Source organism: Temnothorax curvispinosus, unplaced genomic scaffold (genome assembly GCF_003070985.1).
Source record: "Temnothorax curvispinosus isolate PA1 unplaced genomic scaffold, ASM307098v1 QBEX01016584.1, whole genome shotgun sequence".
Lineage (NCBI taxonomy): Eukaryota > Metazoa > Arthropoda > Insecta > Hymenoptera > Formicidae > Temnothorax > Temnothorax curvispinosus.
In genome coordinates this window covers 1-17,471 of record NW_020226364.1, presented here as the reverse complement: position 1 = coordinate 17,471, position 17,471 = coordinate 1, and the positions used below count along the sequence as shown (strand labels likewise).

At 35.8% G+C, this 17,471-nt stretch overlaps 5 protein-coding genes and 1 long non-coding RNA gene across 9 annotated transcripts; 4 read left to right on the top strand and 2 right to left on the bottom strand.

The window, feature by feature from the left end:
* Positions 1–1,226: 1,226 nt before the first annotated feature.
* LOC112466823 (ATP synthase subunit delta, mitochondrial) lies at positions 1,227–2,371 on the top strand. The gene is made up of 4 exons (XM_025035152.1): positions 1,227–1,337; positions 1,565–1,690; positions 1,771–1,968; positions 2,045–2,371. Exons 2-4 carry the CDS (start codon positions 1,574–1,576, stop codon positions 2,210–2,212), a joined length of 483 nt encoding a protein of 160 aa, XP_024890920.1. The 5' UTR covers positions 1,227–1,337; positions 1,565–1,573; the 3' UTR covers positions 2,213–2,371.
* Positions 2,372–2,458: 87 nt separating this feature from the next.
* LOC112466822 lies at positions 2,459–8,522 on the bottom strand. 4 transcript variants are annotated; one of them, XM_025035147.1, is made up of 5 exons: positions 8,205–8,522; positions 6,930–7,165; positions 5,662–5,944; positions 5,293–5,476; positions 2,459–5,214 (listed from the first exon to the last, which is right to left on the bottom strand). In XM_025035147.1, exons 1-5 carry the CDS (start codon positions 8,438–8,440, stop codon positions 3,649–3,651), a joined length of 2,505 nt encoding a protein of 834 aa, XP_024890915.1. In that variant the 5' UTR covers positions 8,441–8,522; the 3' UTR covers positions 2,459–3,648. The 4 variants fall into 4 exon arrangements, with proteins under 4 accessions (XP_024890915.1, XP_024890917.1, XP_024890918.1 ...); XM_025035149.1 differs by lacking the exon at positions 8,205–8,522 and adding an exon at positions 6,143–6,149 and having other exon boundaries at positions 5,662–6,007; positions 6,930–7,013; XM_025035150.1 differs by lacking the exon at positions 8,205–8,522 and adding an exon at positions 6,143–6,149 and having other exon boundaries at positions 5,662–6,035; positions 6,930–6,999.
* A 679-nt stretch (positions 8,523–9,201) lies between these two features.
* LOC112466817 lies at positions 9,202–11,103 on the top strand. The gene is made up of 3 exons (XM_025035140.1): positions 9,202–9,683; positions 9,872–10,027; positions 10,104–11,103. The coding sequence occupies exons 1-3, from the start codon at positions 9,658–9,660 to the stop codon at positions 10,459–10,461; spliced, it is 540 nt and encodes a 179-aa protein (XP_024890908.1). The 5' UTR covers positions 9,202–9,657; the 3' UTR covers positions 10,462–11,103.
* Positions 11,104–11,354: 251 nt separating this feature from the next.
* LOC112466818 (neuferricin) lies at positions 11,355–13,037 on the bottom strand. The gene is made up of 4 exons (XM_025035141.1): positions 12,533–13,037; positions 12,315–12,455; positions 11,881–12,067; positions 11,355–11,763 (listed from the first exon to the last, which is right to left on the bottom strand). The coding sequence occupies exons 1-4, from the start codon at positions 12,831–12,833 to the stop codon at positions 11,571–11,573; spliced, it is 822 nt and encodes a 273-aa protein (XP_024890909.1). The 5' UTR covers positions 12,834–13,037; the 3' UTR covers positions 11,355–11,570.
* Positions 13,038–13,298: 261 nt separating this feature from the next.
* LOC112466826 lies at positions 13,299–15,098 on the top strand. The gene is made up of 3 exons (XR_003042191.1): positions 13,299–13,497; positions 13,601–13,713; positions 14,995–15,098. It is a non-coding gene; the product is annotated as an uncharacterized LOC112466826 (long non-coding RNA).
* Positions 15,099–15,130: 32 nt separating this feature from the next.
* On the top strand, positions 15,131–17,418 carry LOC112466825 (the record flags this gene model as incomplete). Its single annotated transcript, XM_025035156.1, has 11 exons — positions 15,131–15,178; positions 15,275–15,474; positions 15,555–15,654; positions 15,727–15,849; positions 15,934–16,112; positions 16,193–16,292; positions 16,363–16,485; positions 16,563–16,723; positions 16,804–16,903; positions 16,974–17,096; positions 17,177–17,418. Coding segments are annotated over exons 2-11 (1,365 nt in total), but the record flags the coding sequence as incomplete, so codon positions are not given.
* Positions 17,419–17,471: the final 53 nt, after the last annotated feature.

The window sequence follows — 17,471 nt, the reverse complement described above, 5'->3', positions numbered from 1 at the left end:
ACCTATAAATTGTGTACATTATGTAACTAAATTATGTATATTATAATAACTCTTTTATAATGTCGTAAAGTAAATTGTAAGAGAAATAAAATAAATGATGGAAATGTGAAAAAAAAACGTATTGTAAATAAAAGAGGACCGCCAATCGAAATTGGCGGGGGCGGTGGAAGGCCTCTATAAGTTGACCTGTTTCTAGCGGATGTTAGTTAAAATCTAAGATAAAAATAACTAATATTTAATTTATAACTAAGAAAATGCGAAGTCCAAAATGCATTTAATCGCAATGACATTCGGTACAAGCAGGACGGGCCTTTAAAATATTGCTTATATACATATACCTTTTCCTTAATACTAGTACCAGATTAAATGAAATTAAATTGTACATTATCAAATGAAACCGCGCGATTTGCAGATGTAGCACCAAAATGATGTTTTATGTCGGCAGTGTCGGAAAATAAACGTGGCTATTCCTAATTTCGAAAATGGATATACTGTCGCTAATGTATATTGGAGGGGTTAAAGCCATAGTGGTGTAAGTCAATTTTTTTTACCACTTTTTTTTCTTCTTTTTTCAACATATCTGCATGTGTAGACTGCATCTATAATGAACTTAACTCGATAGGTTAAAAAAAGTGACTTACACGCGACTATGGCTTTAACCCCTCCAATTATGTATGTACAGGGAGTTTCGACGGTCCCATGAAAAAAAGACCTGGGGCTCGATTCTTGAATTCATTCGCGAGAGAAACGTATGCACAAATGTTGTTCTTACAAAAAAGTTGCAAGTCGATTGGCTATCGCATAGCTTTTAGCCAATCAACTTGCAACGTTTAATTCTGTAAGAGCAGAATTTTCGCATACGTTTCTCTTGCGAATGAATTCAAGAATCGAGCCCCTGGGGATGGACCCTCTCTCAGGCTTCTCTGACTTTACTCAGCACTCCACTCTAAAGGCTGCGTTCGGAAACGTCACCCGAGTATACACGGGTATACTCCCTTCTCCTTCTAACTCGCTGAGATAGAAAAAGAAGGGATCTCGTGTGCACTCGGGTGACGTTTCCGAACGCAGCCTAAATAGTCTTATAAATTCTAAATGCAGAAAGTGGCGGGAATGTGCAACAAATAGTGCAATGTATTCCTAAATAGAGTTCCTAAGGAACTCTATTCCTGAAGCGACGTCAACGGCATCTGCGGCACAATTTCCGAATCTCGTTATCGACCGCTTCGTTACGCGCGGTCGATCCCAGTTGATTCGAGTCGCGAGAATCACCTGCGCTCCTGCAACACATTTATGATACTCGCAGGATTTTAAACACAGGATACAGACAATCGCACACGGTGAGCACAATAATCTTATTGCGAACGAGGAACGTGAGACCTCATGCGAAAATTCGAGGCCGCTCGCACCCCGTCGTACAGCAGCAAGAGCTAGAAAAATGAGGTTATACTAGGTTATCCGGATATCCCGTAGTATCCCGTACTTGTGATGTAACAGCCTCGCCGTTGTCACTAATGTAAAGGGCGACGTATTTCTGTCTGTGAAAAAAAAGATCAATCGTTTTCAGTGTGCCGAAATGTCCAACCTCGCTCGCACTTTACGCCCTTTCCTGAGATGCGTCCGCAGCCAGAGGAGAACCTACGCAGACGCGGCCGGTAATCAAATGAAGTTTACGTTCGCGGGTGCTAATCAGGTATAATTGAATGAAAATTGCAGGGAGTGATGAAGTATCGTGATTGTGCGATGTTTAATATCCTCTTTCTTGGACACCAGGTGTTCTACGATCAGGCTGCAATCCGTCAAGTCGATGTACCTTCCTTCTCGGGTTCCTTTGGCATTCTACCAAAGCACGTGCCTACACTGGCGGTCTTGAAGCCTGGTGTAGTTTCAATCTACGAAGAGGATGGTTCGACCAAGAAAGTTTTCGTCTCCTCTGGTACCGTTACCATTAATGAGGATGGCAGTGTACAGGTATATGTCAAAGTTTCAGCAAGCTCAGTATATTAAGTTTTTTCATCACATTCTAAAACAGCTTGTTATTCTGTAGATTCTAGCAGAAGAAGCCCATCCAGTAGAAAACCTTGACAACTCGGCAGCAAGAGATATTCTTAACAAAGCTCAACAACAGCTTTCCTCCGCATCGTCGGACGTAGATAAGGCTGAAGCAAGTATTGCTGTTGAAGTTGCAGAAGCTCTCGTGCAAGCTACACAATAAGTGTTATATATATATATATATAAATAATATGGAATTACATATATATACATATATATACCTCGACACGCTATCAGTTAGAAAGAGGCATGTGTTCAACACAATCTTGTCATAATATATTGTTGTATGACAGTATAACAACAATAAAAATGTGTTAAATCACGTATATTTATTTAATTAAAAACATTGTGCCAAATTTTATTTTACATTAAAATTAATATAGATGTAAAAAGAAGGAAGTATAGAAGATAGTTGTTATAGATTCTTTATTGAGTTAGCTTTTATATTTGTTCATTAACAACATAATAAATATGCTGTTATTTACAAGCTATTTTAGGTACATTGATTTTATTGCAAGTACTTGTAACAGCCATAAAAATTTCCACGCTAAAATTGTTAAAAATTAACATTTCTCCAATCTATTCATTACAATAATGCAACATAAAATACTAAATTCTAGTTGAAACCTAAAACTTAGTAACGTTATAGCAGTAACATTATAAATACTTTAGATGTTTATAAGTATTTGGCACTTCCTGATTAACTGAGGAAATATCAAGTTCTCCTTTACTAACGTACACTAGCAAAAGCTTTTTCTCGGAGATATCGCGTATATTAACAATAAAGTAAAATAATATTCCTAGGGTTAACGCTATATGATCTGGAAACAAACATTCACGAGTTAAATAAATAAAATTCTTAAACATACAACTATTACATTATTCTTGTATTTATATAAATAAAAATTAAAAAAGAAGATATCATTAATATGCTGCACATATTTTAACACTCTTAAATTTGTGACAAGTTTCTCAGCAATATTATAACATGTTGACTTATAGATCAAAACTATATAAGAAGCAGCATACTTGTGTAATTTAAATATCAAAAAAGTATACTATCTATTCATTTTTGCGTTGCACAAAAAATTATGAAACCAGATATATTTATAAAACATTATTTGTTTATGTCAAAGTAACCTATTTTTATAAAAATAATTGTATAGTACGCATTTTTCCTTGCATTCCTTGCATATGTACCTATATTGTCAATTGTCAATTTTCTTTTTAAATTACGTTTGTGAACAATCAATGTGAAATTGCGGACATTTTGTTTATTATTATAAATTATGCAACAGTAATTTTATACGTATAAACACTTTTGTAAAAAGTCTACAAATATTTGGCACAAAATAATGCATAGAATACATTATATGTATATAGAATATGCAGAATCTCTTTAACAGACTCTCAGATATAGCATGTATATGTACAGTCGCATATTCTCAATTCGTCCTAGATAAAATATTCGAAAGGCAAAAGTTGCCTAATATTTAAAGCTATCGGGTGTAAAATCACAAATCTTTTTTGGGGATTAGCATAGAGATACAGCATTATTTTTTGCGTGACTAGTTAAAATTAGTAAAGAATATTTATGAATCACTGATTCTTGGCTAGTTGACATTTCATCAAGGATGGTAACAACTTTTCCCTACAGCATGCATTTGTAGCAGCATTGCTAGTATTCTTACAACAGTTGCTAAATATTTTTTGTAGCTGCTGCAATGTCTTTAGACAGATTACAACACAGCAAGAATCACAACCACCGGACTCGGCGTTGCAGGAACATTTATTTTGCAAAGATGACACAAAGTCGTTTACGATTTGTGCCGTGTCTTTTTTCGTTACTTCCGCCGGGTTATTTGTGCAGTTTTGACAATTTTGTAAGTTGTCGCATTTACAATCAATACATTTACATATATCAGCATCTGCCGTGATCTCCTGAAGAATATTTCTATCCTTGTTCTTTACATTACCTGTCTTATGTTCATATTCTGCAATTTTTTGGCTTTGTATATCGACGTTTGCCGAAGTGTGCTGCGTATTCATCGCGTCGACATTTTTCAAGTTTTCCGTAGGTAATTGAGTCTCCATCTCTAGCGGATAAGGCTCTGGACCTACTAAATCCACTAGAGAATGAACGGTGGGAAAGGCATTTAATTCTGACCAAGATTGTGCTCTCAATGCGGGTGCGGTTGCTAATGCCATCACATCTATCCAAGAAGAAGGTAATTCCTCTTCAGTCGCTATCGCAAGTTCAACGGCTTCGGACTGAGCGTTTGTAACAGCGTTCGCGTGCAAATCATGATTTGAAGCCGCAATAAGAGACTCATTTTGCAAATTTGTGTCATTTATGAACGAGAGAGAATCCATTCCGCTCTCGAAAAGGTGGGCTTCGTTCGAGGAACTTATAATATCAGTAATATGACTAGTAATGCAATTGGCATCGTATAACGCATTGCTGCTGTTATCAGATATATTTTCTGCATTTGACCGGTTTGTAAATACATCGTCAGAACCAGTAATAGGTTTATTTTTAAACTGTTTCATATTATTCGTGAAACTTGTCCCCTCAGAAATGTGTGCTATCGCATTTTGTAAACCATCTTGCATAATCTTCTGTCCTAAATTTATCGGGATAGATTGATCCTGTCTAGTTATACTGTCACTGTGCGCTTCTGGTAACGAAGCTGACTTGTGCGGATGATTCTGATGCCCGACTACATCCATTAAATTATCATGCTGCGCATTTGATTCAGTCATTTGATTAAATACTTTAAATTCGTTATAGTTCTCATTATTGTTAAAAACGTTGACTGCGTGTTCGTTGAAATTATCTAAAACGATATCCGTTGCAAGAAGCGCAACTCCCGTAGTTCCATTCGAGGCTTCTTCGTCTTTGGTAGAAATATAACCGAGCTTTGCATCCAACTTGCGATGAGTCATAATATCCATTACATTAGTGGAAGTTACTTGTTCTGCTAAATTTTTCGCAGGCACATATGGCATGTTTCCATCATTTTGCATAAGATCTGTGGATATTGGTATGACAGTGTACGATGGTATAGTGGTGTTGCTTGCGCTAACCTTTACAAGTTTCAATTCTAATTGAGTTAACTTCTTCTGCTTCTCAGCCACATCATTACTTCTATTATTCTTATGTTTCTGTAAAATTAAAAAATTAAGATTAACATGCTTAATGTGAGATACTCTATTGTTAATACCTCTATTATTAATACTTACCGTATCATTATTCACAGTTTTGTTATGTGTTTTTATGTGGCTCTTTAAGCTATGAGGAGTAGTAAAACGTCGTTTACAACTTTCAAAGGTACAAACGTACGGCCGTTCGCCTGTATGTGTCCTCTTGTGCGTTTTTAAATGGTGTGAAGCCGTAAAGGCTTTTCCGCAACCCTTTTCTCTGCATCTTAAAATAAACGAGAAATGATAATCCTAAATATTTGTAAAATATACAATGTGTAATAACTCTTTTAAATTAGCCGAGTTTTATGATTTGTTTTTCTGTCGATTTATTTAACGTGTTCGAAATAATGATTTTTTTGTAATGTCTTTTTTGTTTTTAATATCATAGGTAGTAATCGAAAAACATACTTGTACGGTCTTTCTTGAGTATGAGTACGTATATGTTTCTTGAGATCGCTTAGAGTAGTAAAGAATTTAACGCATCCAGTCTCTTCGCAGTTGAATGTGTTGCCACTATGAAGTCTTTGGTGAGCTCTCAGTCTGTAAAGGGTATTGAACGCTTTCTCGCAGCCTTTGTGATTGCATTCAAATGGTTTTACTTTTGTGTGTACCCTAATGTGGATCTTTAGACTGTAGGACGTGAGAAAGGCCTTGCCACAACTCGGCTCTGCGCATTTAAATCGATACTCGCCTGAAAGTTTTGAGAATTCCCTCCGCATAAAAAGTTTGCAGGTCTATCTATCTCTTGCGGTATCTGAAAGCCATGCAGGTCAAAGCGTTCCCTTTATGCCAGCATTGATGAATTAATAATATCAGTTGCAGCAGAGAAATATGTGAACATATTTTTATTGCTAGTGTCAACACGTGATAATGTAGCTTTTAAACTTACCTAGATACTTTCACCCATGGAATATGCAAAAACAAAAGCACATACAATTTGTTAGTATAGCATATTGAACAAACTGCATATTGGACAAGCACAACATGCAAAGCATGATGATTATAATGATATCAGGTCAGACAATTTATAAATGAGACAACATAAACAGGCCTGTTCTTTTTAACTGAACTTCTTGCACGGTTTATCTTTCCTCTTTTTCTTTTCACGTTGAACCGTGCAAAAAGTGCAGCTAAAAAGAACAGGCCTAATGATATAATAAAACTTCATTGCCGAGATGAATATTCTGAACAGGATGAAAGATTTAAAAAATATTAAATATAAACTGAAAAATATATAAAGAATAATTATATATTTATAATTCGAAGTATAGGTTTCAATGGAAATCCGCACGAATATAGAAAACGGGCTAATCAAGAACCAGACGCGGTAAATAATGCGTGAAAGTTTTATTTTTATTTCTATTTTACATATCTCAAGTGTTTGAAGTCTGACAAATTTAGTCGGCACGCAGTCAAGGTTGAAAGATATGTAAAATAGAAATAAAAATAAAACTTTCGCGCATTATTTACCACGCTTAGTTCTTAATTAGCCCGTTTTCTATATTCGTGCGGATTATATATTTATGATCATTTTTATCAAGTTATATTTTTCAAAATAAATTATATGTTAGACATTTTGTCATGAAAGTTCTCTATTCTAATTTTATCACATCTATTATTAAAAATCCCATAAAGTATATATTGATTCTCTGTAAAAAATTACTCTAGAACTTTACCTTTGTGTGTTTTCATGTGAGTACGCAAATTTCCAATGGTACTATATGTTCTGGTGCAGCCTTCGTATTGGCAATTGTAACGATTGATATGCTTCTGATTAATATCTGGTTCTATACTTTCAATCATGACAGTTTCGAAGGGATGTCCCAAGGTAGCACGATCCTCAAGTAACGCATCATCTTGACCTTGATGAATTCGCATATAAATTTCATCTGAACTGGCATGATGGATACGCCTGTAAATATAAATACGTACTTACTAATATATATACACATATGTACATTATGAATACACATACACACACATCCTTTTTATATTATATATATCCCTCAAATTATATACTTTTCTGCTTTATACAATTATGTACAATTCTATACCACTCTATGACTCTATACAACTATATTATTTAAATAATACTTCTTGTCGAATATAAAGATAGAACTGACAATAAATTACATTAGCGTTACTATTTCTGAGACTTAACAATTTTACTAATAAACAAAATGATATGTAGGCACATGTGCCAATTTTACTATTGAATTTTGCTAGCAGGTGGAGTATATATAGTAGGATAGTATGAGTAATACATTTGGTATACATATAGACATCATCGAAACTAAATTTGTAACAAATATAGCATCTTGTGTTCAATAGGACAACAAGAGAATGCAAAAGTGTCAGATTGCCAATAACATCGTGATGCATGTACAAATAATGTTCTTACAATAAAATAAAAATAAAATAATTATAAAGTAATAAAAAATCACACATAATTACAAACTTACGGTTCATTGCCCGTTTCCATGAATATAAATTGTCAACAAACAGAGCAAAACACAACACGGTTCTATACTATTGTTATTAAATGCGTAACAATATATACGTGACATATGGCTTATTTTAAATTTGTTACAAAGTAACCAAAATTTAAAAGGTTCCCGAAAGCATAAACGATGAAATACATCGGCGATATAACCGTCTCAAGTATATCCGCGCATTGTTCCAACGACGATTCTCCTCAAGCGCGATTTATGAATTAAAGTTTCCGTTTCAAAATTCATATAGCCTTATAAGGCAGGGACGAGAAATACCGACGAGGGTGTGCGAACGAAATATCGACGGGACGAGTAAACTCCGGTAGATTCCGATTACAAGAGCGACTCGGCGACGTGGAGAACGTGCGCGCGATCGGGAAACGAGAACGCATGAAAAAAAAAAAAAGAATCGCCAGATCACCCGGAAGATTATTTTTCGAAAAATTCGTCGGGACTCACTCGGCCGTGTTGTCATCGACAGGTAGCCCCTCGTTGATAGCAGCATCGTCGTCGGAGTACTTCCCGTAATCGAACACCGCGCTCTGTTCGTAGACCTTCTCGAAGCTGGACAGGTCCAGGGAGGTGTCGTCCAGGCAATCCTGCAGATCGTGCGTCACGAGGATATTGTCGAAATTGCCCCCGATACCATCCGCGTTGTCGTCCTCTTGGAACTTGTCGCTCTCCCACATCGCCATACTTTCTCGGGGGGCTGCGCGACAAACAAATCGCGCGACGAGCTTGCCGTCCGTGCTCTGACATAACCTATCAGCCTGCGATGCGATCGGCAAGGCAGGCCGCTGATGAAAACTCGTTATCGATGCGGGAAAAGATGTAGCCCCGCGATAAGCAGCAGAGGGAGAATGCCATTCGTGTGAATTCATGATTTCTTATTACATTTTTTCAGAAAATTTTGAGTAAATCTATATACATACTTACATATATTGTCCTCAGATACAACAAATACTTATTAATAAATTATAGAAAAGTAAAAAATATATGCAATACGTACGTAATTAATAATGACTTTTAATTGGGGTGTAAAAATCACCCCAATCTTTTAATTTTCTAATAGTACTATGACTAATAATCATTAAATATGAGCCTATAGGTATAAACACTTGAATCAATTTATTTTGATGTTATAATACAATACAAATTGTAAAAGTTTAAGTATCAAAAGAGGCTGATATTTATAAATAATCATTATGACTAAAAGAAGCAAAATTTTTTGGATCAGATAAAGATAATACATACAGTAATTTTTATTAATCGGATTTTGAATTGCAGCTTTGTGTGTAAATATAGTCCATAATATACGGATATATATCTAGATGCGATGGATCTGATCGAAAGAAATCAACTTCGAGTGATACCTTCTGTATAATACATTATACAAGTCTGGCTCTTTGTACCTGCACTCCGTTGCACTTTCCGCACTCGAAAATGAATCAATTCACAGTACTCACACCTTCAGGCAGGAGAGGGAAAGAGAAAAGCTGAATAGTACATACGAGAAATCAGATGCAGCTTGAAAAGAACAAACCTTGCCTGTATCTTTTTTCCCTTTCTTGAGCGAAGATAAAGGGAACACGCGAGAAAGAAGGGTACAGTGCCACTTAATCGGTAGAAAAATGATGGTCTCTCTTTTGACATTGCGACTTTCGCGTTCTATCATGCGTTCCATGATTATCATGTGAGAAAGAGAGAGTACCTTCTTCATACACGTATTTTCTACAAATTTTACGGACGTCAACCTGCGTCAACCTCGTCTTGTTATTTTCTATTGCGTACTTTACTTGAGAATGGAAGACGCAGAGTGTTTCTGATGAGTAAACAGGATTCATCGGAAGACATCGAGAAATTTAATACCCTTTGATAATAAGCATTTTACAAGATTTCTGTAACGCTCCAAATGGATGAGAAGCAGACAGAAAATCCGTAAGTTTGAGAGGGAGACTCCGCCTCGAAAATTTCGCAGGAGTAAATTTTTATGATTCTGTTTTCCTTTCCCGATTTGTAATTCTTTTTACTTGATTATTGTAAAGATTATCGCTCCGTTCCAATTTACCTGCAAATATTAAGATGTAAGATTATTTTTTTAAGTATGAGACCGTTCTATTTTTCAGAATCTCTATTGACCGTTTAGACAATACTAATGTACCTGTGATAACAGCTGACTTAGAGATGCTTACCATAGACACTAATCCTCCGCCTACAGAAACTAAGAGGGTTCTTAGGAAAAGGATGCCAAAGCCTGTTTCTACAGAAATCCTTAATCGAAGGTAACGGATATAATTTTATATCAGACTGTGATAAGCTTTCACATGTGTTTCTCATAATACCTTGTGTATCAATAAGGTGTAGCCTCAGACCAAAAAAGAGGAGGATCTCTGAAGTGGAGGCACAGGAAGAGACCATCAAGGAGTATTATTTGGACAGAAACTTAAATAAGAAGTCAAATAATCTCGAAACGATATACGAAGAAAACGACAATGCAAGCGATGATACTGCGATACGTATGAGTGCAAAGAGATTTAAGAGAATGTTGATGTTCTCCCCTACAGCTTCCAAGCTGAAGAAGAGACGCGCGAAGATACAGAGAGTCTTCGGATCTAAGATCAGGTATACGAGACGTGGTTCGATGCAGGCTCTTGTAGATAAGTTAAATACTATCAGAGAGAGCTCACCAATGAAAATCGATAATGAACTCAAATGATACCAGATTCTTCCGTGACATGTTTAAATGTCAACGCCATTTTTCTAAGATCTCTGAAGGATAATACACACTACTTCAGGATTTCGTGAACCGTTTGCTTCTATATTTCTTGCACATGTGAGAATATAAAAAAGATTGCGTTTGAAGCATTCAAAAGGAATCAAGAAATCGTTTTGTAATAATATTTAGATGGAGAAATCTGCATTTTCATCTATTATAATGTTATACCATATGGAATTCTACAGGCATTTTACTCGATTCTCGCAACATCGATTTACATGTTCTGAAATACATCAACACAAGCGTATAAGGACCATAAATGATGTGTGAACGTATTTCTATTTGAGCATGTTTGAGATTTCGCTTATATTATTAAGAGCAATATACATGTCATATTATAAGGAGCAATAATGTATCTTTTAGTCCTTTAGAGCTCCTACTTCCTCACTGCAGCTGTAAACTTGAATTGTGGCATAAAAAAAAGAATAATTTAACACTTAAAAAAGAATTAGTATCTGTTATTTTTGATTTTTTATGTAATTCAATCTAGTAATGAGGAGATAGGAGCCTTCAATATAGTTCGTACCACATATTGCATTTGTAATTCAGGTTCAATTCAAAATTTATATATATATATATATATATTATTAAGTAACAATGGAAACAAACATTTTCATAAATATATTAAGCTCTTTTATGTGTAATGTGTGTCCAAAAAAATCACGTTTTCAACATTAAGAATAGAAACAAAAAGACTGATCATTTGAAGATTTAAGTACAAAACTTCATTCTTTCAGGAATAAAATCTTTTTTTTTTTTAATATCATATGTTCCATTATATACATATATCATATTGTCTTTATGTATTAAAATAAATAAAACTTAAAAATTTTATCTATTTTAATATTAGCGCTAGTATCACTGAGTTTTATACAAAATATTGTATTTATCTGTACTTTCATAAAAGGCGTTAACCGTAATGAATACAAAATTATATAAAGTTAATAACTTAAATCTATGTATTTTCGCATTGTGATATTATATAAAATATAAAATATGAATATATCTGAAATTCTGCAGATAAAGACACTGCATAATACTTTCTCATGTCATGTCTTATTCCTCAAAACGCATTTTGTCGCGTATTTCTCGCAGCCATCGTATTCGCTCAATCTAGCTTTATTATCTTCGTATTCCTTACTATCCAGGTTAACGCAAGCACACCTAGACGATGAGCCCTGCGCGCCTGCAGTCTCGAACAATATTCTTGGTACACCCGTCCAATCTCTTTCAATCCCACCGCTGTTAAACAGAAAGGAATCATATAAATGTATATTAGAAAATTGATTTATCGTATTTCCCTAATTTTTCTTTGATGTTAAATCTGCTAATATGAATAATCGTTGAATAATTTCCTACCTTTTTTCAGTACACCAGAACACAGTACCAGTATCCCGATTCCATTCTATATTACAAAGTGGAAACATCCTTTCCTGTTTCTCCTCCATTGCTTTCTCCCTTTTAGCAAGCAATAGCTTTTCTTGTACCTTGCGAAATTCTGCAGTCGGGCTACCATCTTGATTATAGTATCTACCATATAATTTTCCTGAAGAAAATACGAAATATTTTAGAAAGCGTCACATGCGAGTTGATCCATCTCATACATTATCTACAGATCACACAAAAACATAAAATGTTTCTTTTACAGTAAAAATTAGAATAGAAGTGTACCTTTCCTTATCCTTGCTAAGCAGATCGACAAGATAACACAAAATCATTTTGGCTTTTAGGATAAAGTTCTGAGATGGATCAACTGCTTCTACGTGTCCCATGGCAGTTTTAAGTAATTGTACCTTTGTAGATGTAGTTTGCGTTATAAAATTGTAGCCAATCGTCCAATGCCTTGACTTGTCGCTGCGATAAACTTGATATGTCGTCCGTTAAACCTTGATCGTCAAATTCTCCAGTAATAAATGCTAAGGAAGCATCACGGCCTACAAACAAATAAATTACACATACATATATTGACGCATGCTGACTGTCTTTTGGCATCTTTATTAGATTCAATTACCAGTGAAGGCGTGATAAGTTCCTCCAGGTCCGTAATGCTTTTCCCCTTTCGTTACATCAAAGACTTGGCCCAAGATCGAGAGATACAAGCCATTCTCCAGATTCGTATGTCGCTTCAATTCGTTCATAGTGAACACCTTTGGTCCGCCAGAATTTTCATTTAATCCGAAATATATCGTGTCAGCTATATTTAACGTTCTTTCCGTCAAGTGGGACTTGATCTCCTCGATAAAGCCGCGCGAATATAAGAAGTACACGATCATCAATAACAGCGATAGCCAAAGGTATCTGGAGATCATCATTACGTTGTTTAATCAATTTCTGTCATGTGAACATCGGTAAACAGATTTCGGTTTCGGATCTACTAAGCTTATTCCTTTTCGAAGAACTTCCAGAACTGATGCCCACAGTTAAATTAAAGTGCGATAAGTATATTTTGTTCACTCTCTTTAGCCCCACCACTGTGTACGTGTGTACTTCGGGAAGTTTTTCGAAAAACAACGAACAGATGAGGCCTGGGGTTTGCTCTCTGCACCTGAACTGACTGCACTAGTTCAGAGATTATCTTTTTCCCACCAATGGCACCAATGTGGAGTAAAAAGAGATAAACTCTGAACTAGTACAGTGAGTTCAGGTGCAGAGAATGGTTGCTACGTGTGACTAGTGCAGGCTACTCTGCACTCGCTACTCGCTACATGAGAGCTGAGAGGGATATTTGTTGCGGGAGAACACCGTGTGCCGATTGGTCATTTCGAATTGCATTTATCGTGTGGTTTCATCGTGGTTGCGATCTCATTGCGTGTGATAACCTTCTCCTCACATTTCGCCGTTTTTCGCGACACGTTGAACCCAGAAACGGACATCGAGCGCGACGTCGAGTCGAAAAATATCCATCGCCACAGCGTCCATCGATCCGCGTGGTCGTCGATCGTACGCGCGTTTCCCTAAACGCGATAAAGACTACCAGTGAGCTATTTGTACATACGTACACGAGTCATCGATGTACCGTTTCTCGATTTTGAACGCTCACGTGTCTCGAGCTAACTCTGTTAACTATAAATTTTTTTAGCCGTATTTTCTGTAAAGAGGCAGGAGTCAATAACCAAAAAGGAAGGAAGGAGCTAGTTTAGATCGCGTAGATCGTGAAAATAGTCGGCACGAGCTGGTGCGAAGAATTACAAGGTAAATATGGCGGTGCGGTATAATTCCTGGGAAGTTCTAACGCGTGATTCTGTTCGTCATATTTTTACGTTCGATCCTGACGACGATGGTTGTCGATGATTGTTCCATGGATAAACATGAGGCAAATAAAAAAAGAGGACATCTCGCTTGGTTTCCCAAATCTTAATAATTATACCGAATCATACTGCCCGTAAAGGGTGTTTTCGCGAGCGCGCTATTAACGCTATATTGCATTGTTTTATTTCTATCCTCTCTTTTATCTTTGTTGTTCATTAGATGTAAAACAAGGACAGAATGCTCCACAAACGCATTTCAAAAGACGATCGTAAAATCGAGGAATTGTAGTTAATCTCGAACGTTCGTCACACGTGAAAAGTTCAGTAAGAAACAGAAAATTCTTCGTGATAGCGTTTTTTTTATGCATATATGCAAAATTAATAATATATTCAGTTGCGAAGTATAAATTATAAATTATTGCGATAAAGATGTAAGATGTTAGATGTTTTTCTCGATTTTTATTTACGTTTTAAAACATTGAAATATATCATTTCATGAAAACTTGTGAAATATCGAATGATCAGATAATTGAATTATGAGTCGCCTTAGTCTAGTGCAAAACTAAGGGGCCTATTCTGTAAACATTAACATCATTACGTACTTTGTGCAAATATATAGAAAAACACGTAACTATATCTTTGAACGTTCACAGAATAGTTTCTTATATATCTTAAGTCCATTTTTACCAATATAGATTTTGTATCTGGGTTTAACTTCCTCTTTGACTTATCTTTTTTTAATTCTAAGCATCGATATTGTGTCAGATACATTTCTCATTACATTACAACTATATTACAAGCATCTAAAAAAAGGAGCAATGAACGCTATTGAATTTAATACTTGCTTATTCAGATAAATTCTTGTAAAAGAATACAAAGGAATTGGTCAACCAAACTTTCTAATGTAAAAAATGCCACGTTCGGTGCATAATATATAATACTTACATAATGGTTCAGCGTAATAAGAATAAGAGTAGTCGATTTTTGTCAGCTGTGATTGTTTTTTTCGAGCCTTCAGGTTTCATGGTGGCGTTCTCTTTACCGAGATCTTTCGACTGTGATCGATTGATTCGTTTTTGGCATAATTATTTGTCGTTTATCAGAATCTCTGTGTGTAATCTCACAGATCTTGGCTTTTGTAGTTTTTTAGCGTAAAATGGAAAGTAATCTATCTCTCAGCCCCATGCAAAGGTGATGTAAAGATATGGATGTTTTCACCTTTCAGTTCGCTACAAAACAAGCTATGGCGGAGAATGCGCACAAACCCGAGAAGGCAGTACCCTGTTGTTCGGCAATGGAACATCCTGAATTAATCTCATTGTCAGAAGAACGTCGTAATTTAATCTCAGTGGCCAATAAAGTTTTCGGAGAAGGCAAATGGAGTCATACTGTTGTCAATCAAACATTAGGTATATCTGCGTCATGCTGAATAAATTATTATAAATATGATTAGTCAGGTTTATATATATATAGAAATAAGAAATAAACTCTCGAATTTGTTGCAGATTTTGACGATGTAGATTCCGACGAAGTAGATTCCGATGATGAATATTACGACGATGAGATAAATGCTCGAAATAAATACCGTGTTATGTGCTTCAGTTACATCAAGATCCACCTTGAGAATGGAAACTGTTACAAAAACGATGGTTTTTACATTGCAGAGGAATCTACAAAAGGCTTGTCGATACAAACAGTTAGAATTGTATGCGTCAGTTACTTTGGAAGAATAAGCAATGCATTTTATAGTTTGGTTGAATGAGTAAGACATTTTTGTTTGCACAGGGCTCTGCTGTAAATGCCTTAAAAAGAGTTCTCCTGTCGTTTGGAGACAAAGTGGAAAGAGAGCTGAAACAACTACGAAGACAGATTGGTTCTGAACAAAGTAACTATAATACAAAGAGATGTGATACAGTTATTGGGGGTAAGCAGATTTCAGAAAAGTTAAATGTTTCAGTCAACACGTTCGCTGCTGCGGAACCGATGGATTTAACAACGAATTTTCTTGATTTAATCTCAGCGGCCAATAAAGTTTTTGGAGAAGGCAACTGGAGTCATACTGTTGTCAAACAAACATTAGGTATATTTGTTATTACCTGAAGAAATTTTCATAAGTGTTCATAATAGTCAGGTCTATAAAAATGAGCTTGCGAATTTGTTATAGATTTCACTGACATGAAAAATGACATAAAATATGCTGCTATAGATGCTCAAGATAAATATCGCACTGGTTGCGTCAGTTCTGTTAAGGTCGAGCTTGAGAATGGAAACTTTCACGAGGATATTGGTTATTATAACGCAGAGGAATTAACAGAAGGCTTGTCGATACAAAACGCCATAATTGTATGCGTCTCTCACTTAGAAACAATGAGCAGTATATTCTACATTTTGGTTGAACAATTAAGACATTTTTGTTTGCGCAGGGTTCTGCTGTAAATGCCTTAAAAAGTGTTCTTTTGTCGTTTGGAGACAAAATTGAAAGAGAGCTGCAACAACTGCAAAGACAGATTAGTTCTGAACAAGGTAACTATAATACAAAGAGATGTGATACAGTCATTGGGTAAGCAGATGTCAGAAAAATCAAATGTTTCAGTCAAGACGTTCGCTGCCGCAGAACCGATGGATTTAGTAACGGATTTCTTTGATTTAATCTCAGCGGCCAACAAAGTTTTTGGAGAGGGCAAGTGGAATCATACTGTGGTCAGCCAAACTCTAAGTAAATCTCTCACTAGCTGAAGAAATTCTCATAAGTGTTAATAGGTTTATAAATATAAGGTCGCGTATTTATTATAGATTTCGATGATGAAATAAAAATCGGTGCTTCACGTATTTATCGTACTGGCTGCGTCAGTTTTGTTAAGGTCCAGCTTGAAAGTGGAAACTTTCATGAAGATGTTGGTTATTTCGACGCAGAGGCATTAAAAGAAGGCTTGTCATTTAAAAACGTCAGAATTGTATGTGTCAGTTTCTTGGGAAGAATAAGCAGTGCATTATATATTTTGGCTGAACGATTAAGACATTTTTGTTTGCCCAGGGTTCTGCTGTAAATGCCTTGAAAAGAGTTCTTTTGTCGTTTGGAGATAAAGTGGAAAGAGAGCTGCAACGACCACGAAGACAGATTGGTTCTGAACAAGGTAACTATAATACAAAGAGATGTGATACAGTTATTGGGTAAGCAGATTTCAGAAAAATTAAATGTTTCAGTCAACACGTTCGCTGCCGCAGAACCGATGGATTTTGCAATAAATTTTCATGATTTAATCTCAGTGGCCAATAAAGTTTTTGGAGAGGGCAAGTGGAATCATACTGTAGTCCGTCAATCCTTAGGTATATTTGTCATTAGCTGCATAAATTCTTATAAGTGTTAATAGTCTGGTGTATAAAAATAAGTTCGCAAATTTTTACAGATTTTAACGATATAGATCTCGACAACGTAGATTTTGACGATGTAGATTTCGGCGATGCAGATTACGACGATGCAGATTTCGACGATGTAATTGACCGTGAGATAAATACTCGAAGTAAATACTGTGCTGGCTGCGTCAGTTACGTTAAGATCCAGCTTGAGAATGGAAACTTTCACGAGGATATTGGTTATTTCAACGCAGAGCAATTTACAGAAGGCTTGGCGATACAAAACGCCAGAATTGTATGTGTCAGTCCCTTGGAAAGAATAAGCAGTGTATTATATATTTTGGCTGA